The sequence below is a fragment of the Stigmatopora nigra genome, chromosome 4, assembly GCF_051989575.1.
Source record: "Stigmatopora nigra isolate UIUO_SnigA chromosome 4, RoL_Snig_1.1, whole genome shotgun sequence".
Lineage (NCBI taxonomy): Eukaryota > Metazoa > Chordata > Actinopteri > Syngnathiformes > Syngnathidae > Stigmatopora > Stigmatopora nigra.
In genome coordinates, this window is record NC_135511.1 from 13,447,685 (window position 1) to 13,474,015 (window position 26,331).

Below are 26,331 nucleotides of genomic sequence, written 5' to 3' on the forward strand. Positions count from 1 at the left end.
TTCATGTGTAAATGACAAAACATCCATGGCTTTCTGGAGTAAGAGAATACCAATGTCATTGTGGATGTGCAGAGATGGATTGAGTGCAAAATATCATTTGGGAAAGCAGATGGAGAACGGGCACATTTAGGAGTGATTTGGGCCAATCATGAGGTCCCATTGTAAATTTTATATTCAACCCCAATCCCCTACAAGACCTACTTAACAATAGCATCATCAGTATTCTATGAAAGCCTTCAGCCTGTATGTGAGCTCTTTTATGTAAATGAACAGCTTCTAGAATTTTGGCCAATGTAAAGTGTGGGAAGGTGTTGCAATCAAATAAGGATTCGGGTCATACAGAAGAATATATTGTACATTTTAGTTTTTCCCATGTGATCCTTTCAGTTAGGAAGATTTTATTTGTATATCAGTTATCACTTTACAAAAGTTGTACGAAGGGAAGGTGTTTAAATTGAGTGGGTTAAATTAAACGACCCAAATGATTTAAGCTTGTGAGAAAGCAGCTTAAAAAAAAAAAAACTTTCAAATCAACTAAATATCGAATAATTAATCATTTTTATTGGAAAATACAAGTTGAAATGGACTAACTCGTGGTTAACAATGACCATTAGGTTAGTTCTGCACATCCTACATAGTTGGAGGAATTGTACAGATTGATTATTGCTGTAATGTGAAAGGTCATAGTCTATTTGCGATACTTAAAATCATGTGACATATCTCATTCTTATTATATGGCCAATAAGGGTTTGGCCAAAATGATTTCTGAAAGATAGATGATGATAATTGAGACATTGCCAGCATCTTAATCTGATTTATGACTACTAGCAAGAGAAATGCAATTTAAAAAAAGATTTGCCTGGAAGTAACATTGTTTATATTGATCGATACAGAAATATTGTTTTTCATATTGTGGTGATATTGTTACAAGATTTAATGTGAAAAGAATGAGCCAATATCAGTTATCTGTTCAATGTAGTGAAAGATATCTTAATTTTACATGGAATTTTATGATGTGAGATATAATCCTAAAATTACATTAATTGGAAATGATCAAGTACTTTTTTTGCAGCTATATTTTAAATACTAGTTTGTTGGCAGTAAACAGCTGATGATCATATAGAAGTCAAACAAAGGTCGATATTAATGATGAAGTGCGTTAATGATGCTGAGACGCCAGATGAAAGGAGGAGGATGAAGCTCGTCTAGAAAGTAATTATGACCTTGGTAAAACTGCTGTAGTCAGGAATATTTTGAGCGCTGTGTTGATCATTTGCTGCACAACAATATCAGATGACTAAGAAGAATAAGACCCAGGAGCGTTTTTTGGGTCGTTAGGCTTCAAATAAATGTGTGTTCATCTACAAAAGAAAAACTATTCTATTTCCAGTTAAACATTGAGAGCCCTGACATCGGGCTAATAGAACATAACATTAACTTTTCTAGCTAGTTATTTTATTTAAAGCATTAGTATTTAAATTCTCAAAGTGCATTGTAGCCACGGAATATTGACATTCTAGACATAAGATGACGAATATAACAAATATATTTTTAGAACCCTATAATTAATTTCTCATTAATAGCACCTATTTTAACTAATGTAACATTGAAATAAGTAGCTGTCATTGGGACAATTTTCCAGATTAAAAAAATTATACTGTTTGTTAAACCATTATCACTGCATAATCACAGAGCAAGACATTTGCAACACTTCATGTTGCTCAAAAATGTGTGAAAAGAGCATACCATAGCAAGATAAATTTTATTTTTTTTCCACTTTTCTCTCTTTTTCTGCATTAATCTTATCACTTCATGGACAAGACAACACAACAAATGTTGTTGAATGTAAGTTTAATGACCAGAAGTTTAAAAACCAAACAATTATTTCTTTCACATGGAATCACCAGAAATACATTTCTCAATGCATTATTGCTTTGCTACTAGTTCAGATACAATATATAGACGACCTAATCAAAATAGGAATCTGAATATTAAATTGAACTACCAATATTCTGCAAACCAGTATCAATATTCAAACAATTCACAATACTGTGTCTACCTATACCTACCTATTGTGTCCCCACACCTTTTAATAAAAAGGGGTGCCTTAACCTACATATTTTTCAATATAACTAACAATCAATCTCCTATACCCTTAGTAATATCACGACCAAAGTATTTGTTTATTTTAATGTAAGCATAATATGATAAAGGTGTTTAAAGGTCAGTCTCTAGATTGCTCTATTGGAGTGAGGCCAAATTGATTTACATTTTCATCTACTACTGTGTCCTCAGTGTCACTTGACATTGAAATCTGCAGTATTGTGCATACGGTTTATGACACTTTGCTTGTCTATTGGAGAAAAGATGCCAGTATACATTACATTTTGTACACAAATCAGCTAAAATGTTCTTACGGACATTTTTGACTCAACAAAAAAAAAACCTGCAGTGACATTAAAGTACAGTTGTCACAAATGAGATTTTTTTGGGAAAACAAGTGAACAATAACAACTTGTGAGTTTTATCTTCAACATGTGTATCACTTGAAAAACACAACTGGCTATTTAAAGAATCAGTTGTGGACAGTATGGATGTTTTTTTGAAGAAAATACAATTACTGTTTGTGCTGTGGACACTTACACACTTTGTGGGAACTCAGTCCTATGTTTTGATTTATTTGCCATTGAACAAATATTAGAAGATGATGCAAAATACTATAAATGACCTCAGTTGACACAGCACCAAGTCTGATAATACCAGTTTTGCTACACATCAATGCACTTTTTTCCTTACTGTACTGTATTTTTCTAAATAAATAAATCAATTATATTTAATCCTGAAATAGCACTTGAACAACTATTTGAGCTGTACACAAGGCTTTGCCTGGTAAAACAGATTCAATTAAATATGTACAGTACACCGTAAATAAAACAAGTACGATCATAATTAGCTACAAGCCTAAGTGCAACCAGATGGTTTCTCCAAAAACAGTGCTACTTTGAGCTTGCCCAAATGAATAATCTTAATGAATTATGTCGGCTTGATAAATCATCAAATCTCTCCCATGTAAATTATGTAATATGAATGATGCATGACTATACTTATTTGCTTTAGAACTGTTAAATAAATGAACCTCCTCCCCTAATAGCACAAGCTGATGCCTCCCTTTAATAATGGGAATACAAATCACCGAGGTAATTTAACTTTGCTGACTTCATATAATTGCTCTCAATACATTGTAAATAACAAGGAAGATAGTCTTCATTTTGAGAGTATCATAAATGTATAAATAATAATAACAATAAAACACTGAAAAACCTGTTCTACACCAGAACAGTTAAAAATATCAGTGTGATGTTCTACTAATATTAAGTTGCTTATGTACTGTGCTGCAGAGTGGTTCAACACACAATGACAATTCCAGTAAAACTGGGCTTGTGCTGTTGCAGCGGGTGAAATAGTACTAGATTTGTGTAATGCTACACAAAATACAGGGCTACAGCTGTCTGTGGTCCAAAAGTATTGCAAACACATTACCAAACCAGAGAGGAGTAAAATCCTGTCTTCAATCACAACCTAATGTTGCGATAAGAACAGTGAATTTACATCAATTCTTAATATCAAACACTGGCTTTATCCTGAGTTAATACAACAGTCAGTTCTACTAAAAGACATACGCAAAGTTCTTCAAGTGAAAACTGTTAAATAGAACTCTAATTTGTTAATAAGACTACATGTTATTTTATTTAGAATTCTCGCCGAAAGATGCTCAAAGTCTATTCTTGAGAGCTTCAAAGAAAGAAACAAGTTTCCTCCTGAAAGGAGGAAGGTGAATCAATACGTTCACCTTCAAGAACTGAAGTTCTCCTTTTCGTACACTCAGAAAGCTAACTGCAGTTATCATTTAGAATAAAGATAAAAAGTCATTTTCCTCCATCCTTTTTCCTGTCTGCGCCGACCTAGTTTCTCTGAGTGATTAGCAGGAAGGTAACATTTCTAGAGGTGAGATGGTACACCGGTACATCCATATCTACTCAGCCACTTTCACTTCAGGAGAGAGAGAGAGCATTGTATACCAGGCGAGCTGGTGCCGCTTCCACGACTCACTCTACCTGCGTGCTACTCCGAGGGCTTTTTCATAGCCTCCCTCACAGCACATAGGCTAAGGTATGAGATAATTGGCCTTCAAGCCAGAAAATTGAACTTGAACGTCACAGCATGTCATCATAGTCCAGCATTTTGGAGTGCTGACGGCTTTTCCACAGACGAAATAAGCGGAAGTTAAAGTATGTCTCAATCATTTCTTTACCTGGAGAGACACAATAAAATAGAATGTAGAACTACATCACTACATCACTATTGAGGCTGTGCTTGCAAATTGGCATGCAAATATGAACTGATGACAGTATCATGCAGCTGAATACAATCTGGTCAATGATCATTTCCTTAAACAGACCTGGCTTGAGAAAACACTAATGGGTTTATAGTTCTTTTGGGAAATAAATTAGAATTGCATGAAGACCCGGGAGGAAAATGACAGATGAGGGATGCACAAACAGCGCAGCACAATTCACAAGGATGTGAGCTCACTTTACTTGATGCGATTTATAGTGAAAAGGTTTGCTGACAGGGACGAATTCCATCGATTAACATACGCTGCTTGTGTATTTTAAATGTGTTTGCTATGGTGCTGTGGTAAAGGAATGTTTTTTGTCATAAAGAGTGAATGATTGATGGTTGATCTCAAGATAGGGAAGAAAATATGACAAATGGATGCATGCATACAGTTTATAAACTGGTTGTTTGGGAGAGTAAAGTGATCTCACCCTGTGCAGACAGCTCTAGTGGGGATTTGAATTCAACAGAGGAAGGTCTCATCAGTCTCTTCAGAGTATGAATCAACTGTAAGAAAAGGGAGAGACAGAAAAATTACATTTTAGACATAAACAACATACACAAATGAAATTGAATGCATTTTCAAACATACCATCCAAACCATTTAAGGATGATGGATCTCAAAATGTTAATACGCCAAAGGATAAACATAATTTTTCCTTGTTTTCTATCACAGATGTATTAATTTACAAATTGAGATTGGTTTCTATGCAGAAAATACAGCTTTACACTTGCACTCATACTATGCAAATATTTGCACAACATCTGTAAGTGGAGAGGATAAAACAACATTTGATTGTGTGTGGGCACGTGCTTATGTGATGTGTGTGAGCATATTGCGAGTGTGCGTTTGACTGTGTGGGGGTGGAAGGGTTGTAGCACGGGCTCTGAACGAGGTAGGTCTCTAAGCAAATGTGGTAGCACGCAATAACAACAAAGGTCACCAAGTCCTTATGTGAAGTGAGTGGGCGTGAAGGAGTTTATTTTCCTGTCATGCCGTACTGTGTTGTATCTTTGTGTGAAAGAGAGTCTTCCTCTTTTTTTTTTTGTTGTCCTCCCCTGTGTGTGCTGGGCGGCAGCCTAACAGCAGGATAAGAGCAGTTACCAGGAAGCCAACGTGCTAAAAAGGTCACCATTTACATCAGTGCACTTCCTCACTCAGTGTTTTTTCACTGATTTCAAAGATGCACAGGTACATTTTGACTACATTCGTCTAGTGCACAGGTGTGAAAGTGTTGGCCCGGGGGCCAAATCTGGCCCCCCTCATCATTTTGTGTGTCCCGGGAAAGCAAATCTATTTAAATTTATTTTAGGAATAAATTAAAATGAAAGAGCATAGATGTATATTAAATTCCCGGATTTTTCCTCTTTAAAATCAATATTCTTAAATTTTTTAATCATTTTTTTCAATATTTTTATTCAAAAATCTTTTTGTAAAATCTAAAAATATATTTTTAAAAAGTTAAAACAAAGATTGGCTATAAAATATACGGTCTCTGCTTTAAGGAAATATCTATGGTTGATTATTCCATTTAGACCGCCTCTTAAAAAGCTGCCTGTCAACTGATATTCTTCACACTGCTGTTCACACCATAAGGCAGCATTTAACATGTTCATCATGTGTACATACTCACAGTTACACTGACTGACTAAGGATGCTGTGTATGCAAGCACTCATGGCGGGATATTTTAGGTGTTGTGTTTTTCTTGAGAGGTAAACAAATTGCATGGAGGAGTTCTATGATTGCGAGTCCTAAAGACAACATTCCAAGGCTGACTACCTTTTCTCCATTTGCACTCCCGAGTACATAGCAGCCCATAATGTGGATAAGATTAGGTTCAGGGTTCAGTTTACTCATCAGTCTGCCCAGCTGCCGCCAGAACCTGAGAGGAGAGATGTTATGAAATCAACAAAAATGGGTTTGAAAGTATATGAGGAAATTGTTGGGTATTGTCAAACTGTTCTTTGAGATTGTAAATTATTTCAATGGACAAAGGCACTTCCGAAAGGTAGTGTGTTTAAAGGGGATGTTGTCACAAAATGATCATATAAGAGAAATTTAGCTTCACTGATTAAATTTATATTTTGATCTAGAAATGGTAAAAACATTGCAAAAAAACCTACTGGATCATATCTTCTTCCTTTTCCACTTTGGCAAAAGTGGCCACTTTATTCTTCAAAAGATACAGATGGCCTGGTCCTCCCTATGGAAAGATAAACTTCCATGTTTATGCCATAGAGACAGTTTAACATGATTATTTTTAATGCAACCCAAGAGAAGAATACAACAAATACTTTCTTTTGGAACCATTTACAACTTTTTTTGACAAGGACAAAATATACTACAACCTTTTGGTAGTGAGCTGCTAAATATGTTATTTGATTTCATAGGCCTATCATAGCTATGGTGACTTAAGCGTATATGTTACAGGAAATATGTAACAACCACAACAAACACAATATGGCAGAATAACTGCCAATTATAAACTCACCTGGCAGAAAATAAGCATGTTCCAAATTTTACAGCCTTTTCTGTAGGCGGTCAGCTTCTTCTTGATCTCCTCTGAGAGACAAAGTGTGGGGGAGAAAGAGAGAGAGAGAGGGGTGTCATTTTCACCACTTGAATGATGAAACACATACGTAGTCTGTCCCTTGACAGTATCATACAATGAATCATCACTGCGTCTCAAACACTGCAAATGTGCCACCTTATTTTTCTCAACTTTGTACATGTCATACTCACCAAGGATTTCGTCAAATGTAGCATGTTCATGGTCCTGAACAAAGGGGATCATATACAGTTTTTTTAATACAAATGAGCAGAAAATTGCAAATCATTAATTAATTTATTTCTTCTACTCACATAAAGGATCGGGATGATGGATGGGTCATCTCTACGAATTATGTTAGGGAGATATTCAGCTTTTGGCACCTTGGAGGATATAAGCTGTGGGAGGTAAAAATAAATAAATAGATAAATAAAATAAAACGCAGAGACTAAGAGAAAGTGAGAAATCATTAGTCCTGGCTGCATTTTACAAAGAAGATATCATATATTGTAGAATATTAATTTATTCATTCATTTTCTGAACTGCTTATCCTCACAAGGGTCACCAACACAGATAATAATATGAACCCTATATTAAATGAAGTGATTTATGATCCTTACAATAATTTTAGGTGGGATAAAGTCATCTCCTTCGCAGGCTACTCTCTCCATCTCTTTTTCATCTCCCCAGTCAGCATCCTCGTCCAACCCTTCATTGAGGGTGCCTGACGAGGTCTGGATATCGCCACCTGGCTCACAGGCACAAACAAACACGTGTGTGAACAAAGGTTGAGATGAAAGGATAACACACACAGGATTAATGAGTACGTGCATCATTTTCCAGTGCTGCTACACCTGAAATCAGATTCTGGGAAGAATGGGGTTTACAAAAACCTCATAGAGATGTAAAGATCTGCAATTCAAATGAAACACGTGCAATAAATATTGACAACCATTTTATTTTCACGCAAGCAGTAAATGCCAATTGGAAAAAATATATATACTAGGGATGTAATAATAATAAATCACATCATTTGATAGCATCCCCGTAGCAACAATATTGTAGGAAAGCTCACAAAATCCGCATCAAGTTTTAAAGTAGAGAGGCACATGTCATGAGAGTCAAGTTTAGTTCATTGGGCAGCATTTTAAATAAACTATTAATTATGTAAAGCACATTAGACCCCTTGTGCATCTATGCTCCATTTAAATAAAACAGCCTTGCCCTTTTTTTTAGTGTTAGCTGGCTGTATCTTGCAGGATTTGTGTAAGAACATTTTCATCGTCCTTGTGAAATATTTAAATATATTCTCGTGGTGTGAGCATGTAGCAAACAATAACAGTGTTTTTTTGCCAGCCTATTGGGGGGTGTGATGGAGAGGGTGCTGACTCACCATCTCTGGAGTCATGCAGTGAGTCAGGCTTGACAGGGGTGGGGTCACTCCACGAACGGTTAAAACTCTTGGCCCGCCGCTCAGCATAGGCTGATAATGACAAGGAGAAGACAGTTATTCACAAGTAATTTCACACTCATTTGAGAGCATTAGGAGCTCAGATCCTCAGTCTGTTTTTGGCTAACATTATATAGTAATCCATTTTGTTGCGTATTGATGAAAGATTTACTTTTATGGAGTATGACATTGGTAAGTTAATGCAAAGAACATTACCAGTCAAAAAGGTAATATACTTTTGTCCTTTTGTCCCAGCAGTGATTTAATATGGAGTTCTAGTGCTGCCAAAATACTGTAAGATAAACCAGGGCACGGTCATTGCAGTGTTTGCACTGTGAATGCAGCAGCAGGTATTGTACCTTTGAAGAGCATTAACATATTTTTTTATTCTTGTTTTATCTAAATTCATAAATGTTTTAACCCTGGCAGGAATAGTTCATTGTCAAATTTCTGCACCACTTAGCCATTCAAGCTCGTAATTACATTAATTACTTACTCTGAACTTTGATTTTCCGGCTGCCCACCATCCGAAGGTGTTTGCGAAAGTTTCTATCGTGGAAACAGAAAACCAGGAAATACTGTATATTAGCAAGATGCAGCGTGAACAATGACACAGATGTACTGTAAACACTTATAAAAAAATACAGTTGAATGCACAGGTAATGATCAGGCATTATGATGTAGCTGCTGATACGTCCACAAAAAAATGAGGGCACGATGACAATGACCTATTGTAGCTGTACTTTAATATGTGAATGTAGATCCTGATTGCAATGTCTGTGAACTTTTTTTTTCACCAAAATTAATCTTTCAAACAAGCAAAAAAAAAACTGGACCAAAGGGCCTGCCTTACGAGGTTTGTAAAATGAACAATGTAGAGCCTGAAAGTGCTTTATTATTCATCATGACCGCAAGTGTAAGTCCTAGTATTTGTTGATTCTTAGGCAGACAAGCTTTTTGACTAAATAGTCAAAGGCACTCTAGTGCTGGTTGCGGGAGTCTCGGCCTAAAATAGCGGGATGACTCAGAGAAGAGGAGGTTTGATCCGTCATCAGTCAGTTTATAACGGAGTGACAAGATTTTTTAAAAATAAATCCACAACCACACACCAAATCAAACATAAGCCAAAGCAAGTGCAACATATTGGCCCAAACCTTCACCCTGACCCTTGGAAATTAAGAAATAAAACTTGCATATTCACACTGACTGAGAAGCACCTTTCTATTAGAAGCAGAGTGTATTTTCAAGTCTCAACAGGTAGTCTTTTTCACGTCTCTGGTGTGAACCAATTTAAAGGCAACTCCTTGACATAGACACACTCACTCACAAACAGACAGCGACAACCAAGGTACTGAGTCCCTTTAAAACACATCCTTAGAGGGTGTTTTATTGTTTGTTTTTCTGCCAAAAAGACAAACCGATTTATTGGAGACATTATACATTTTTCTAGAATATGTATATGAAAGCGTGAGCCTATCCCGTTGACCGTGACCAATTCCAAAACCTGTTGTTTGACAAACAAATTCACGAGAAAACGCAAATGAGATCAACTAAAACATTACTAGACAGAAAACGATAACACACTTCAACCCAAAGACACCACCATTTCCACTGTACATATTCTATTGATAAAACAATTACAATTTGGGAAAACGATTTTGTTTTCATCTTGGATGCTTCCATCACTGTGCAATTTAACAGACGGTTTGGCACTACACAGGACACGACAGTTAAGCCAGGATATGGTACCTCTCAATCATGGTGGCTGCATCCTGCTCTCTTTTCCGTCTCTTTTTCTCGGCAATGCCCCGGAAAGCCCTGCCAGAATGTCAAAATGTTATGTCGGGGTTCAAAGTCTATTTCAACTGGCCCTGAACAAGTTTGATTGTCTGAACCCAATCGAAACCAAAGGTTAAAAAACGTCAAGACACTGAGCAGACTAAGCCCTTTGACTCTAGTTGGGTTCGGCATAAATGAGAGGAAAAAGCCAGCTAGTTATGCTGAGGTAAAATTTCAAGAGGGGTGTATCAGGTAAAGGTAGACTGGGATCGGGACAAGTTATTAAAAAATACAGATATGCGTTCTGTATGTGCACACACACACACACACACCAGGAACACAATACAAAACTGAAAAGAAAGTGATATATTGGTAACTAAAATGCTGAATTTTGACATTAGTATTCAAGAAAAAGAGCTTTTTTAAACTAGATTGACTATTTTTGATTGACTGACAAGAGTTATGGACAAATCATAATGAAAGTAAATCTTTTCATTGACTTGGCTAATAAATGATGTCATTCTATCTGAAAGAAATGGCACTTATATGTCAGCCATAATAATACTCGTGGTATAGTGTCTCAAATATAAATATATACCCTGCTCTTGCTTGATGACAGAGCACATAACTATTACTAATGGACTTGTGAAGGACAAGAAATACATGTCTATACAATAAATGTTATGATGGCACATTTGCTTTTTAATTGTCATACACAGACTGGTAAACAATGTGACTAATGAGAACACACTAGAGTGACTAACACAGAAGCACGTGAGGAAAAGATGGAGAGGAAAAAAAAAGATGTGTTGCTTGACTTGAAAAGAAACAAACTGGAAGCCAAATACACAGAGTGTAGGTGGTTACTCACGATATTCTAGAGTCGTGATTTGGAAATTCGCCACCGGGGGAGGAGTGGAAGAAAACAGAATAAAAGTCAAGCCACCAGCATGGTCAGACAAATACTGAATACTAGATGTTAGTTTAACTGCAATAATCAAGATTACAGGTGCATTATCTAGTTTCTAGAAACGTACAAAATTATACAAGTGATGTCAATAACCATAACTTCCTAATCGACATACAAAATGTAATACAAATAGAGTAAAATTGCGTAAAAGCCTTTTAGTCTGGCTTGCCCGAGGCACACCTGAACAATAAATGTGTTACACTAAGTGAGTTCAGTGTTGCATTTAAATTATATATAAATTATTTATATAGATATATCAATTATATATATAGGACTTTTGATGCAGTTATTGCTTTAGATATCTACACAGTAACAGAACAGTAGTAAGACGATAAAACAAAACAAGGATAAAGACTAACTTAATGATTATAATGTTTGGCTTTATCTTTGGACAGAGCATATTGATAAGAACCAGATAAAGAATTGTGGAGGAAAAATAAATGGGGATTCTGTGCTGTACTCACGCCTGCATGGTGGTAGTTGCTGTCTGAAAGCTGAACATATTCTCTTTGGGGAACCAGCTGTTAGAATTGTCTTCTGTAATGGAGAAGAAATGGAGTTTTACACAAGTGCATGAGGCTCAACAATACAATAGGCATATCTTTTTCCTAATAGTAACGGTTTCTGAACATATTTAAAGCAGCATATCTACTGCATATCATAATATATTGTCTTGAACATGTATATCTAATCATCCACACAGTCTTGGTTAACCACTTTCTGCATGTCGTGTGTGAGATGTGGATTATGTCAGTTCACATTGGGACAGTGGTGGAACATACATAAAATATAACCTCAGATGAAAAAAAAATGGTTATGCTGCTGCAACAACTAAAACAAAATGCAGGTGTTGGCTGTAAAGAATTATAGTATTTTCAAATTTTAAAATACACATTATGATAATCTAATATTTTTTTATACATAAACCGTAAGGATGTCTATCTACAATTCTGGCGACCTTTTATCATTTCTAATGCCTCACCTTTGTCATCGGTAGACGTTTTATCCTCACTGTGCATCCTTTGCAATTTCTTACGCTGCTTGCCCCCATCCCTTGATGACATGTCCAGATCTAAAGAGCGTTGGCTTTGACAGGGAGCACGAATGCAAGCCACGCAGTCTCCAGTGCTGTCACCCCTTGAACTTCCTTTCCTCATGCCCCAGTCTCGAATGTTACTGGCACTGTCGGAACTTTGAAGTGACTGAGATGATGACAAAGGACCCCCACGCTTCTGGTGGGCATGGCAATGGTTACTACGGTGATGACTGCTACGGAACTGGCTACCACGGGTAGGGGCAGATGATTGCTGGTCCACGGTAGACGAGTTGTGGCAGAGTGGCTCAACCTTGCTTCCCTGCAGCACTTCCAGCTCTAGGCTTTCCTCACTGTCTTGGCCCAGAGTCATCCCTACCTCTCTTGTGATTGTATACACCCGAGCTGGTTTTGCTGACACACTCCCTTGCCAGTCTCTGGCACTTGGTGAATTTTCTGTGGAGAGCCTGCGTTCAGTAGAGAGCCTACGTTTAGACGGTGCCTGGGCTTTGAGAGAGTTAGCCCGAAGCTGGACTTGGATCTGACCACTAGGTTTGGACTGCCCAGTCTTTTGGGACTTTGTTATGGGAGAAGAGGGAGGCTGTGGTGGCAGATTTTGCTTGTGTTGACTGACGTCTTGGGAGTCACAGCCTTGGCCAGACAACAGATGATCTACAGATAAGATTAAGTGGAGAAAGGGATAATTGTGATGACATTTTCCGAGTAAAATTTGAAGACAATGGAGTTTGTGGATATTTTTGTCAAAATGCATTGTATTTGCAAACTAAAATGGTTTGAAAATAGCTCCAGGATTACATGCTTCATAGAGTTGCATGAATGTTTATTTCATACTTGTGCAATGTGAGACATGTCAAAATTAGGTAAATTCAAAATGACTTTACCTACCTGCTCTGTTGCGGTTCTCGGAATTTGTAGAGGACAAGTAATCTCCAAATGCTCTAGCTGCCCTGTTAGGACAAAATAAGCAGAAAACACGAACAAAATCAAAACATGAAAAAAATCATTTAACACAAAACAAAATGTCCTTACATTGAAAAATTACATGATATCAACAAGATGACAATCCACAACAAACAGTTGGAGAGTGCTTTCTAACTGAAAAATGTTTTTTTTTTAAGTCTATTCAAGTAAAGGCTGTGTTTAAACATTGTTTTACCAGGACATAAAAATTAACATTCACTTTTATTGCCTCCCTACTGATGATGATAAAACCAATGTGCTGTGTCTGTTTCTGGCGCCAATCTTGAATTATTTAAATACTGGACATCAAATTCATTTGGACCTTCTATTGCATATTCTTTGGGTTTATTTTCTACTGTTTAGCAGGAATTTCCCAAATGTTAACAATGACTTTGGCCTTGATTGCAATGTCAGATTTTTTTAACAACCGTGTATACAAAGAAACACTTAAACCAAGTTCTATTCTGGCTTGAGTGGTACAGGTCCAGATTTTAAATTGCGAAACAGTTGTAACCATAAGATCATCCGTATTTCATTTAAAATGTCCTCAATTTAAAGACTTGGCAACAATTTGTAAAGTTGTTAAATGGCACCAATTTTATATCGTGCACAAAAGGATTCCTCTTGCGAATATGAACAGCTGTTATAGCTCGTGGGGAAGTTTAGGATGTCAAGTTGTCCTTGAATACATCTCCGAGCTGTCGTAGGTTATGGAGGAATTATAAGAATGGGGAGAATTTGAAGTATTTCACTTGAGCTTGGAAAATTTGATGCTCAGCCTGCCATGAGTTCTAAATTCATGCTAAAATATTTATTACTGCATTGCTCAGCAAGCATGTCGCATTTCTGCATACTATGAAGCGTTTTTGTTACTTTATGCAAACAAAACAAACAGAAATTGAACTTCTTAAAGTGAAGAAGATGCGAGTTAATTTGCACCACTAAAATTTTGACAATGTGCTCACTCTAATGTTTTCTATTTGGAATTTGTTGGAGGTTCCCCCAGGGATTCAAAATTAATTCCCAATTTGTTTTTATCTTGCCTGTCTAGTTAACCTACATACCATGGATTCAGTCGAGGTCAATGGCTGCAAATGGGGAAAGAACCAGAGATGTACAAAATCATCTGACAACACAAGAGGGATATTTATAGGTCGATTTTTGCATAGTTGCATTGAAGGGCAGACATAAAAATAAATAGGTTACACTTCTACTGTACTAAAAGACTACAAAGATAAATCTCCTGGGGCTTGAGTCAAATGAAATAGCTGTGTTGATGCTGCCTATATGCCTTCTCACTATGACACTCTAAGTAATTAAATATGAGGCTGCACGTGCAGTGGCGGCATTTCCTGTGAAAGTCCCCTCCCATCTTGGATGAATTGAGGAGGAGATGGGGAAGAGGAAGAAAATGCAATCATCCCTAATCTATCTGCATGACTCAGTGCACTTCTTATAAAAAAATCTATACACTACACTCGAAGAGAGTGATGTCAACATGCTTACAGCCCAGGACATGTGATGTTTAGAGTTTTGACTTTGTCTTCTCGCTGTTCCACAGGACGCTTTCAAATGTGAATACCAAAAATACCAATGGAAATGATAGGATTATTCATTGTAGAGTAATTACTTTGGCTTCATCTCTTTATTGTATCTTGTAAAATGAGCCATGAAAAATACAGTAGTCAACTCTGTTTGAACTACAATCTCATCTTTACTACTTATTCCGTAAAATTGAATCACATGGTTGTGAATTTGCCATCCTTTTTAGTCCATGGTGAAAGGCACACATAAAAATGAAAAAATACCATCGATATAATCGTGTGATGAAGCTGTCCGGTTGTGGCTGACTAGCTCATTGCAGCTGCACTATATCACCAGCTCTGCCATGTGCTTTTGGATTTTTTTTCTACTGCATGTTTTCAGCCATGTGACATAAAGGAGGGGGGGAGGGAGCACAAGAAATACGACGACAAGCATCTATAAGACCAAAATAGAAAGTAAGCACAGAGTGGGAAGTAGGATGATAATGGGCAAAATAAGATAGGAATGTGTATTAAACAAGTATAGAGAGGGTATAGAAGAAGAAATGATCCAGAAAGGGGATTATATTATCTGCTTGGGAGAGGTTCAAAGAGGCACACACACATACACGTACACATCATTACTTCCCCGCTAGAAAGGTTAGTAAATGTATATGCTGAATAGAGTCATGTATGGATGCCTCCTGGTGAAAAACATTAGGGAGCTATAGCAAAGAGATGAAGTGATGAGTAAAGTAGTAGTATGATAGGATAGGCATTTTTTGTTGCTTTTATGAAGAATACTACTTTGCATTTGTATTAGGGGAAGAGCTCTACTTTCATCCAATTAAACTGTACAGCATTCCTAAATTCACACAGTTTGTTATCCTTTTCTCCGCTCTGCTGTTAACTAAACTTAATGATGTCATGTAACAAACTTGGCAAATGGATTCAGGTCAGGTCAGATTTCTGGGCACGTATGCAACAAGTATCGTTTTTTTTTTCTATGCGATGTGGGCAGTCCAATACTTTTTTTCCCCCAAATCTGACCTGGTCTTCGTTTGTATGTGGATGTGAATCAGATAGCTATCCGATGCCTCAGGAGTATAAATGGCATCTGTCGGCATTTGATGTAAATGTGACGCGATAATGTGTGTATGCGCACCTGAAGTAGTAATGACCTCAATTTCCCCAAAATAATGTGCTTTACAAACATACTTCACACAAGTTACATAAAAATCGGTCAATATTGCAATTTCTTTTTCATTCAACATTCGTTTTTTCTTCACCTTTTTCTTTCAGAGCTCCATAGTCTTTTATCATTAGTATTTGACCCTACCTTAATTTTAACAGAACATTTTACTTAAATTAGAACATGCATAATTGACAGTGTAGCACTCCATGTACAAATTTATGTGGAAAAATGCTGATCTACTGCAAGTGGTATTGAACGTAATGAAGCAACGTGGACCATAAACCATTTAGAAAGATTAAATTGACAAATGGTTGGCATGTCATTTGCTATGGACTAAATGGTAAAATGTGTGCACTTACATAGATAGTATTTTATCTCCATCACCACAGTGCCCAAAGCACTTTACAGAGGTTAACATTCATCCTTTCACACGCACTTGCATCAAAGGGCAGTTGCTTCCATGCACAGCTCTACCAGTCACACGAGGAGCACTTTAGGCTTCGGTGCCTTCCGCAAGGACACTTTGACAGTGGACAGTCAGCATCGGGATTTGAACCTCCAGCCTTTGAGTCAATGTGACAGCTGTTCTTTCTAAACAAGTCGACTTGTAAAAAAAAGTATAAGGAGAAAAAATGTGGGGAAAATATTTAAAACGTGTATGGCAGATTCTCCAGCATTTACATTATATATTAAGTGTTAAATCCTTGTGTTATTTTATAATAATCAAAAGTGCTGGGAAAATGCATGTGCGGATTCCAAACACAAACAAATGCCACTAGAACACATCATAGGCCCCCTGAGGTCGGTTGTGTGTCCACAAAATCAAAAAGAATTAGAAACAGCTTTGGAAGGGAGTATACACGGATGTGACACCATGACCTTTTGTTGCAGTCTACCTCACTTCAATGACAAATCTCATTTTTTTCTATCTCCTTTTCTGAACCGCTTTATCTTCACTAGGGTCGCACGGGGTGCTGGAGCCCTGAGAAAACATGCAAAATCCATACAGGTGGACCGATCTGGATTTGGACCCAGGTCCCCCACCGCGAGGCCGACGCGTTAACCACTCATCCAGCCGGGCCGCCCCCAATAAGAAATGTCATCTCAATTAGTTAATGTCGAGATCAATTGAAGGTCATTCTATTTGTCAGTAAAGTCCAAGTCGCACACTTCTATAATTTATATGAAACTTCAACAACAAAAATGTGACTTTAAATTGTATTTATAAAGGTAATTTGGTTCTTTCTGTGGCCTGCTCCAATAATCCAGATAAAAAAGATTGTTGATATATAGTGTGTTAGGGTGCAATTCTTTATTAGTATATATAATAAAATAATAGGGTCATTGTACTTTGCAAAATCTAAGACAAAATAAGATAACTATTATTATTATTAGTAGTAGTAGTAGTAGTGAAGTTAAGGTCATATATTTCAAGCATCAATAAATAAATGAATACTACATGAAACTCAAGCCCTGCACATTATGTTAAACATAAAGAATAATATTATAAAGGACTCACCGAACTTTAGCGGTCACGGAAGATATAGCGTCACTCTTGTGATTCTTCCTTTTGGACGCCGCAGTTCCCATGCTGAAGTGGACCCGACCTTTGGAGAAAGCGCGGACCATTCCACAATGAGCAACGAAAGAAAAGAAACCGATCAAAGAATAACTGAAAAGGGGCAAAGAAAATCATGAGCCAGCCATGAGTTAAAAGTTGGACTTTTCTTCCTGGATCAACGAAGTGACGTCAAAAGTCCGCAGCTGCTAAGATGCGAACTGAGAGAGACGCGATGATCAGATGCGTCTTCATCCGACGGAAAGAAGGAAGCGAAGACCATATATGGTCGAGGAACCCGCCCACCTCGTACACACGTGCGCAGGTTTGGCGTGGGCACAGAAGCGCAAGTCAAGAGGATGCAAAACCAACGGCATGCCTTGATTTACGAGTTTTATTCCTTCCCTGACGGAACGAAAAAGTAATCCAATATCAACCGGTGCACTTTTCATTTTTATCTCAGATAACATGATTTCCATCACATATTATAGAGAATCTACAATTCGTGATTAAAATCATGTGTGCATGGCTGTCTCCTTGTGCACACAGTTGACTGGGATAGGCTCCAGCACCCCCTGAAACCCAAGTGAGGATAAGTGGTAGTACAGAAAATGAATGGACAAACTTTCACATTTAAATTCCCTTTCTACACGGGCAATATTTGTGAAAAGTATTCCAAATATGAACTTTTTAGTCATGGTTATATAGAACGCAACATTCAGTACACAACAGAATTCCAAGTGAAAAAAAGTAACTCAGTATATAAAGTTCCAAGAAGTTGCTTGCTGCTGCTGTTATTAAATAATTAATTTGGGTAAGGTTGCACATCCATAATGCTTTCATTGACATTTCAATGTATGGTAAAACGCCATCCCCAGATCCAGAAAGTAGACACTGAACCTATGCAGAATTAGGATTAATCTCAATAACTTCTAAAAGTGTGCACAAGAAAGAGTCTCATTCTAAACCCCTGCTATGATTTCATCTTTTCTCAATTCTTTTCCACTTCTCACTGCTGCTTTATTTTCACTCTTCCCCTCCAGCATGGGTGGCCAGTCAGCAAGCATAAAAACAAATCGACTGTATGAATATTTAAGCACCCATCTGTTTTCTTCTGTCTCAACGTGGCACTCATATCTTACTACTTAACATTTGTTATTACCGAGCATGTACGCTCACACTCAAATATGTTTATTCTTACCGAAAATGCTGAGCCATTATAAGAAGTGGTAACTTACGCCCCACAAGATGGGGATGGATTTAACTGGTATGCACGCAGCTACAGTTAAAACACATACACAGCATGTTTGGCAGTGCCTGAGGCACGTATAAAACACGTGAGTCAATGAGAGTGCAGATCACATTGACAGTAAATTGACCTCTATAGTGCGAAAGTTTAAATCACTCATTGGCTGAGATGGCAATGAAATCGTTAGCGTGCCCATCTCATATACACAACAACAAATTCCGGGTTAAAATCTCAATTGCTGTCCGTGGTACTGAAACCAAGGTAAAGTAGATTTTTTTTTAAAAAGCCTAGTTGCAGTATTTTCTATATTTATAAGCCTTTCATTATGATTCATTTGAAGTGAAATTTTTCCTTTAACCCCGTGACCTTTGTGAGGATAAGCGGTTCAGAAAATAAATGAATGAATTTTTCTAAATTCTCAAATATTCCACACGTGTATTTTGTGCTAGGCTAAAGATTGATAAAAAATTAAGAAAATTACCTTCTAATTATTGATATTTTGGTCTCGGTCTGGTCTTGGCTGGATGTTAATTATGAGTTATGGTTTACAGTTTTGATTCAATCATTTAAAACACGTTATAGTGATACATAAAGGAAAAATCTTAAAGTGGTCAATGTTCATTTATTTGTGAGCTTGAAATTTGGGAGTGACCTTGTTTTGAGTGGATAAACCAAGACGGGATTAATAGCAGAGCAAATGAATTGATTGAAATGATGTAATTGCAATAAATTCAATGTTATCATTCAGAGTACACAGGAACACTGGAACAAACATAGACTCTTGACTTTCAAAATTTAGTAAAATGTTTCATTCTGTTCATCTGAGTCTGGGTCACTCTGACCATTTATCAGCGTAAAGCAGACACTTGTCGTACAATATCAAAGTGTGATGACACCTTCTTGATGAAATGTGTGTATTTAGCCAGCCAAAAAATACATTTTCTTCATGATTTATATGTATACTCCCACCTCATAAAGTATCACATCAAGGTTTGCATACTGAAGTTTTGTTCCATCACGAATATTGAGAAACTGATTTATTTATTAATATTTTTCTTTTAAAGCATTTGTTTAAAAGTCTCGGAGGCTAAATGCACCTCAGGCCAGAGGGAATTGGTGGTTAGAAGTCAGTTTATTTGAATAAAAATGTAAAACACATAATAATTTTGCTTAATTTTTGTATTCATTATTCTACTTTATGTTTAAATTATGATAACAATAGTGACCTCGGTCAAGGAGATGAGATCCAATCCAATCTCCATAAATCAATCATGTGTGGCCAATTAGAAACAAGTGCTAGAGCCTTTGTCTTCTCAAACATACCAAACTATGATATTCCGGACAATCATGATGATAGACTACATCATATGACAGGTTGATGTTATAATTTGAACAAGGACAATGTTTAAGAGAACATAATATAATAAGATGGATATGTGTTGACATTTTGGACACCACCCATGATAGGAGACACCCATGATTAAAAGCCCTTCAGTTTAAATATATGCAAAAGTGAGTGCAAATGAATGTATGGCCATCCACAAACATGCAAATATCCTTTCCTAGGTTCTATCATCAGGTTAAGTCCCTGAAAATGTTAAACTTGTATCACAACATGATTCCTATTTTCAATGTTACTAGTTCAACTGCACTGCTTGCCTTATATTTATCAAATAAATGAGGTACACCTCCAGTGAGTGTGTGCTGATCGTCCTAGGAAACGTGCAACGGATGATCTTGACCTAAATAACATGCTGTCGTGTTGCAGCTCGCCGGAGGAGAGTAGCTTGGGAAATGCTGAGGATTACTGGCAGAGAAGCATACGGGAAATGACACGATAGCATAATATTTCCATTTCATGGAAATATATGTGCAATCTCATTAGTGATAGTTCTTATCAGTTTAAAATGTCGCAAAGGGGCTGTCTTTTGGGGAAATTAGTATGTGTATTTTTCTATTCTTACATACAACTCAAAAGCATCAATTCCAAAACACCTTGAAGGGGAGAAGATTTGAACATTTTTTTTAAAACGAGTGACACTGAGGTCGTGCATTAATTCTTAAGAAGTTTAAGCCTACTGCTTGAAGGTGTAAATTTTCTACATTTGACATAGCAGTCAAAGTGTGATATTTGGCTGTCTGTGGAGCTGTCAGTGGTCATAAGGGCTTTTGGAGCTGTTTTTAGATGTCTGACGAAGAGGTGACGCACAATCACTTTGCACACCATCACTGTCCAAACACTTGAAAATCACTGCAAAAATAGACACGCCATTACGTCTTTAAACCTTTTTCTGTATTTCTCAAAATAGTGGATAGAATGACACCATAGCTATACTTGCCCAATCCATTTAAAAAGTCAATGTTTTATTGCTTTGAGTCTAAATATGAAATTCGTAAAAATGACAGACATATAATGTTTTTTTTTCTTCCCCTGTTCTTTACACTGTTGGATTTCCTGTCATTTCTTGTTAGAATTTGTACTTTTTATTCTCGCCATTTCAAATTTTATGTAAGAAAGTTCAGCAAGTGATTAGTGTACTTTTACGAGAAGAAAATCACTTTTTATATGTATTTTGATTCTTCAAATGGTCTGCCTTTTAGCAATCTAGAGTGGACCATCGATTTGAATTGTCCTCTGTGTGCGATATAGAGGCGTCTGCCGGTCGTCCAATTTGTGGATTTTTGCTCATTAACACTCTCAGGGGAGCCCACGGATTCAAGTAGGAAAGTCAGTTTAGCATCTCACATTCGTGCTAATCTGACAGACCAACTGATGTCACAGATGTCCATCACCAGTATGTTGAGCTTCATCCCAGTGAACAGAATTTAATTACATCGGGCAAATGTCTGGAAGCAAAATGGCGCCCACAAGTGCAAGGATTTAATTATTTGACTTGCGGATAATGGCTGAAATGCAAGCACATTGCCGTACAGTTCTGCGTTCAGGGGCTTTTCCAATTCAAACTGTTAGTGGATTGTTTCTGGGTGCGTATTTTCTCTAGATTTACTGAAGTGTCTTTAGGAATTTTTGCCTCAGGGAATCACAAACAATGGAAATGTGCTTTTAAAAAAATGACTCAGAAGTGTAACATAATTGCTTCATGAGACAAATAGTTAGAATCACAATGACCTCTATCATATTGCTATTATGTGATAATCTTGCTTTCTTAGCTACTGCCACAAACGATCTGTTTTTGCAGCAGCAGCAAAAGCCTTTAACCGTTAGATTTACAGTGCATTCCCCTTTTCACTTTCTCCTAGCCCTGTGAATTCCCATAAAGTCAAATATAAAAAAATCCCAATGCAGTCATGAACTAACCATAATTTATAATTTCAATGCTTTCCTAATTTATGATGCATAGAGCTGGCACTCATTTGGGACTGTTTTCATCGAGTGTTTAGCAAAGAGTACATATTATTTTACATTAATTTTAAATGGTCTTTTGGCTATTTGGAATAAGAGCAAGTAGCTCAGCTGTACATTCATTATCGGGGAAAGTCTAAAACAGTGGTTTTCAAAGTGGGCGGTACCGCCCCCCGGGGGGTGGTGTGAACTTTCAGGGGGGCGCTGACGAATAAACAGGCGAATGGGGGGCGTTGAAATAGTGAAGGGGGCGATGGAGCAATTACAGTAAAATGTGACGTTGGTGTTTGTAGAAAGACCGGAAAAATTGATTGTCTGTAATAAAAAGTCGACAAAAAACAAGCTTTATTGAAACAAGAAACGTTGTCTGCTCGAGCGCTCACAAGCAGCGCGCATATACCGTATATCACTAATTGTCGCGAGTTTATCGTCGATGCAGGCGACTGGGGAAACCACCACCATCCAGTCAGCCGCAGAGGAGCACACAATAGCGCGCCGGCAACGCTTAACCACAGACGTATGCGCACAGCGACCGGCTTAATGCATCAGCTATCAATTTTTATGATTCGAGTTGAACTGCGCATTGGTCTATTAAAAGAAACGAAATTAGCGAATAATATCTGAGGCGCCTGTCTTCTATTTATTTAAGCTTCGTTCGTTGGAAAGGGGTAAAGAGGGGGGCGTTGGCATTTTGGCCCGGCGGTGAAGGGGGCGGTGGCCAAAAAAGTTTGAAAATCACTGGTCTAAAAGATGATTGGAGCCCACTTATGATGCAGCCCTACTAATTACATGCAGCATATATCGAACGTTCTGCACTATATTGCACACAGTGGAATTCCTGACGTTAACATTTTGTCATGAGGAGAATTTATGTACTTGCTACTGCAACACAGCTGCCAAATGCTTTAGAATAATCAAAACATAAGACAGACAAAAGAGGACATGAACTGAGTGCAAAAGATGGAATGATGGATATGGACGAATTATAGAACATAAAATTCGGGGCCACTTTGCGAGAGAGAACGAACAGGTCAGTTGGCCCTTTGATTGAGTCCCTGCAGAAAAACGTGCCTTGTCGCCACATGTTTGATTTCCTGGCAGTGGAGAATACGTGAGCATGTGGCGCAGCCAGAGGGAATCGAAACTTGTGCTGTGAAATGACCCACTTACCTGGTTGACCCGTTTTTATTATACATTGAAAATGGATGGCACAAAGGGCCAGAGACGCTCAGAGGACAGCTAAGATGTGCCAAGATAAGATGACAATAAAATATTACTTTGAAATACAATGAAGCAGACCTGTGACACAGACTGAATTTGAAATTTAGCCAAGGGCAAGTTGGATTAAAAGTTTTGTGAGCATTTGGACAATGATAGAGCTTCTATGAATTTGTGTTCATCAACTTTTTGTATTTACCTTTGTAAAGGCAACACACTTAAAGGTCTTTATTTTAAAGATGCACTAAAATCTTTGAATAGTATTTATCTTGATTACGTGCCCCGGATGTTTCTTCGGATGATTGCTGATTTTGAATATATCAACATAACACTGATGAGTTAGTGAAGGTTGTTTATGAGATCTCATATAGACAAACATAGAAAACAGGCATTGCAATTAACATTTTAAATCTTTGGTAAAATATTTGCTTCATCAAAACTGCTTATTATTTTTAAAGTTATTTAATTTTATATATTTTTAGCTTGGTGCTTATGGAAAACAATGCAAGGAACAGCAAAACATCTGAATATCACCTCAAATATATACTTTAAAATATAATAGAATATATATGTACTACTGAAACAAATCCAATTATTTATTTTTAATTGATTTAAAATCTATAAACAAATAATTTTGTTACAGCATACAAACGGTTAAAGAGCTAAGTATGGTAAAGTAGAGATTACGGGGAATGAATAAAAATATACATGTGAAAAAAACAAACCATACGATAAGATAAAATATACATTTAAATAAAGAAATAGATTTTTGATCGCTTCCTACCATAATAATGAAAAGTGTCTGAATGTAATATTTTGGGGAAAAAGAGACTAACTTGATAAGTAGCAGAGGGTCACTGTGACTTTAGTATCGTGTCCTTTCATAAGTAGCCCAGTCCATTTCGACAAAAGTGGCAAAACAGCGGGATGTTGAAGCATAGACAAGCAAACTGCAAAAAAAAGAAACACAAGACCCTCAATTAATTAAACAAAAAACAAAATTACCCATTTTTTTAAAGCTATCAGTTCAATATAAACAGTACCCATAACATTTTACATAAAAACGGTATATTTAAAAAAATCTGATTAATAAAATAAAAATACAACTACCTAGCTATTGTAATTCAATTAAGACAAATGTAATGTATTCATAATGAGAAAATGGATCTCTTTTTACCACTATTGTGTAAAACTCAACAGTTAATTCCCTTAACAACATACAGTAAAATGACACAGTTAAACTATATTGACATGAGCATCTTGGATATTTTGTTGTTACCAGCACACTAAATAAAATCAGGCCACTATTAAGATGCTGGACTTCATTGACTTTGAACAATGACAATGAGGTGAACTCTAATCTCCACTGAGTCCTGAACGTTCTCTTTTTCTTTGACAATAAGTGGAATTTCTAGCTGTAAATATAGATCTTAAGTCACTTGACCTGGATGATGAAGAGCGTGACAACGCCTGCCCCGGTGCTCCGATAATTCCCTGCAAACCAGTTTCTCAGTTTCAAGTGACAACCCTGAAATAAAAGGTGAGAGCAAAAGCAATGTTATTAAGGTGTAGTGCGGAATTAGCACAAACCACCTGTTAATAGTAGATGATCCTTTTTAAGCTTTGTGGTTGCTATTTCTGGCATGAATGGTTTTATGTACCATTATCCGGTCGTTAAGCATGTCTAATAAGAAGCAAACATCATGTTTTTTGTGAATTTTATGGGACTCTGGAATGTAGATGATTTAAATTATTTAAAAAATACGTCTTTGTGAGTGACTAACCTCTTGCCAGTTGCTGTGGTTGAGAGAGTTGCAGGGATCCTCGACACAACAGGAGATGGGAACTTTACCCAACCAGTCTTTCTCGCCATTTACTCCACAACACCTAAACTGAACAGTAGGGAGAAAAAAAAGTCAAAATTGATTGTGAAACAAGACAATTGATTTTGTCAATAGAAAATGTATCCATATAAAGTATTATATTTCAACATTCAGGTGTCTTCAGAACATGTTCCCAACTACTGTCTATTAAAATATCTCATTATATGAATATATTGAGTTTATCATTTACCAGGTTCTGGACGGCATCAAAATCATCTTTAATGATCTGGTTCTCTCCATGACCGGAAAATAGGTAGATCTGCAAGCTTTGACTCAGGTCTTTCTCAAAAAATGTGTCAATCTGCACAGCATACATAGAAATTTTGTTATTTGCTGTGCCACTTCGACATTGAATAGACTGACAGGCACCAGCATGAGAAAAAAATGCTACCTAACACAAGACAATAAATGATGTGTCTGATTTATGAATTCGTTCATCAAGCTGTTGGTGTGATTGTTTTTAGAAGTGGGTATCAATTCTTTACTACCATTCCGCCATAAACCAGGAACACACAGGCCATGGCCAACTCTACCAACATCAGGATGAAGAGAAGGGTGAAAAACTGCAATGGAGGAAATAACATTTTAATACAGGTAGTGTGATTATCGTGAATGGCAAATCTATGTAATCAGACTCACAGTAATAAGAAGGCAGCGATTCTCCTTCATTGCTCCGAGCACACCAAGATAACAGACGCAGGTAACAATTGTACCAGTGACCACCAAAGTGTTGGCAGGGTAGATGGGCCAGAAAGTTGGGACCAGAGACTCAAACTTTGAGTGTATGACCTGAAATACCCCAAAGCCAACGACGAACGCACCACATAACTGAAACAAAGATGGAAAACAAGGCATGCTATTATTATGACTTCCCTCATTTGCCATTTGCCATTTTAGTACTCACCCAGCATAGGATGTTAAGAAATACCATCAGGCTTTTCAAGCAATTTACACAGGAGCGATCCATTTTTTTGCTGTGGAATTGCAAACAACTTGTATTAACGTAGACCTATTGAGGTCTGTTTGACAAAATAAGAGTGCTCCTTTTGGTAAACTGTGTTTACACCACAAAGGTGTTTGATATGGTGACAGCAAGCCACAAGCACAATGAGCATGTGACCTATTTGGAATTTATTTCAACATTATGGGTGGTGTTTATGGGCTCAATTCCATGCAAGAC

At 37.1% G+C, this 26,331-nt stretch overlaps 2 protein-coding genes across 5 annotated transcripts; both read right to left on the reverse strand.

The window, feature by feature from the left end:
* Positions 1–1,834: 1,834 nt before the first annotated feature.
* LOC144195962 (NMDA receptor synaptonuclear signaling and neuronal migration factor-like) lies at positions 1,835–17,679 on the reverse strand. 2 transcript variants are annotated; one of them, XM_077715873.1, is made up of 16 exons: positions 17,399–17,679; positions 13,087–13,148; positions 12,130–12,852; positions 11,612–11,684; positions 11,049–11,054; positions 10,148–10,216; positions 8,895–8,947; positions 8,342–8,431; positions 7,569–7,696; positions 7,263–7,346; positions 7,143–7,176; positions 6,892–6,962; positions 6,524–6,603; positions 6,180–6,282; positions 4,830–4,905; positions 1,835–4,312 (listed from the first exon to the last, which is right to left on the reverse strand). In XM_077715873.1, the coding sequence occupies exons 1-16, from the start codon at positions 17,506–17,508 to the stop codon at positions 4,215–4,217; spliced, it is 1,860 nt and encodes a 619-aa protein (XP_077571999.1). In that variant the 5' UTR covers positions 17,509–17,679; the 3' UTR covers positions 1,835–4,214. The 2 variants fall into 2 exon arrangements, with proteins under 2 accessions (XP_077571999.1, XP_077571998.1); XM_077715872.1 differs by lacking the exons at positions 10,148–10,216; positions 11,049–11,054.
* A 1,983-nt stretch (positions 17,680–19,662) lies between these two features.
* Positions 19,663–26,301, reverse strand: LOC144195591 (leukocyte surface antigen CD53-like). 3 transcript variants are annotated; one of them, XM_077715330.1, is made up of 8 exons: positions 26,056–26,301; positions 25,791–25,979; positions 25,640–25,714; positions 25,342–25,452; positions 25,053–25,160; positions 24,713–24,796; positions 24,105–24,218; positions 19,663–20,493 (listed from the first exon to the last, which is right to left on the reverse strand). In XM_077715330.1, the coding sequence occupies exons 1-7, from the start codon at positions 26,116–26,118 to the stop codon at positions 24,150–24,152; spliced, it is 699 nt and encodes a 232-aa protein (XP_077571456.1). In that variant the 5' UTR covers positions 26,119–26,301; the 3' UTR covers positions 19,663–20,493; positions 24,105–24,149. The 3 variants fall into 3 exon arrangements, with proteins under 3 accessions (XP_077571456.1, XP_077571457.1, XP_077571455.1); XM_077715331.1 differs by lacking the exon at positions 19,663–20,493 and adding an exon at positions 20,919–20,937; XM_077715329.1 differs by lacking the exon at positions 19,663–20,493 and having other exon boundaries at positions 23,841–24,218; positions 26,056–26,299.
* Positions 26,302–26,331: the final 30 nt, after the last annotated feature.

Bases quoted from the DNA above. Each gene is read 5' to 3' on its own strand.
- LOC144195962 (XM_077715873.1), bottom strand. From the start codon at position 17,508: ATGGTCCGCGCTTTCTCCAAAGGTCGGGTCCACTTCAGCATGGGAACT. The intron at 8,948-10,147 runs GTACCATATCCT...TTTCCACGATAG, and splicing joins GCAGCCACCATGATTGAGAG to AAACTTTCGCAAACACCTTC. The intron at 7,697-8,341 runs GTGAGTCAGCAC...CCTGTGAGCCAG, and splicing joins ACTGCATGACTCCAGAGATG to GTGGCGATATCCAGACCTCG.
- LOC144195591 (XM_077715330.1), bottom strand. From the start codon at position 26,118: ATGGATCGCTCCTGTGTAAATTGCTTGAAAAGCCTGATGGTATTTCTT. The intron at 25,715-25,790 runs GTGAGTCTGATT...CCTCCATTGCAG, and splicing joins ATCGCTGCCTTCTTATTACT to TTTTTCACCCTTCTCTTCAT. The intron at 25,453-25,639 runs GTAGTAAAGAAT...TATGCTGTGCAG, and splicing joins TCCTGGTTTATGGCGGAATG to ATTGACACATTTTTTGAGAA.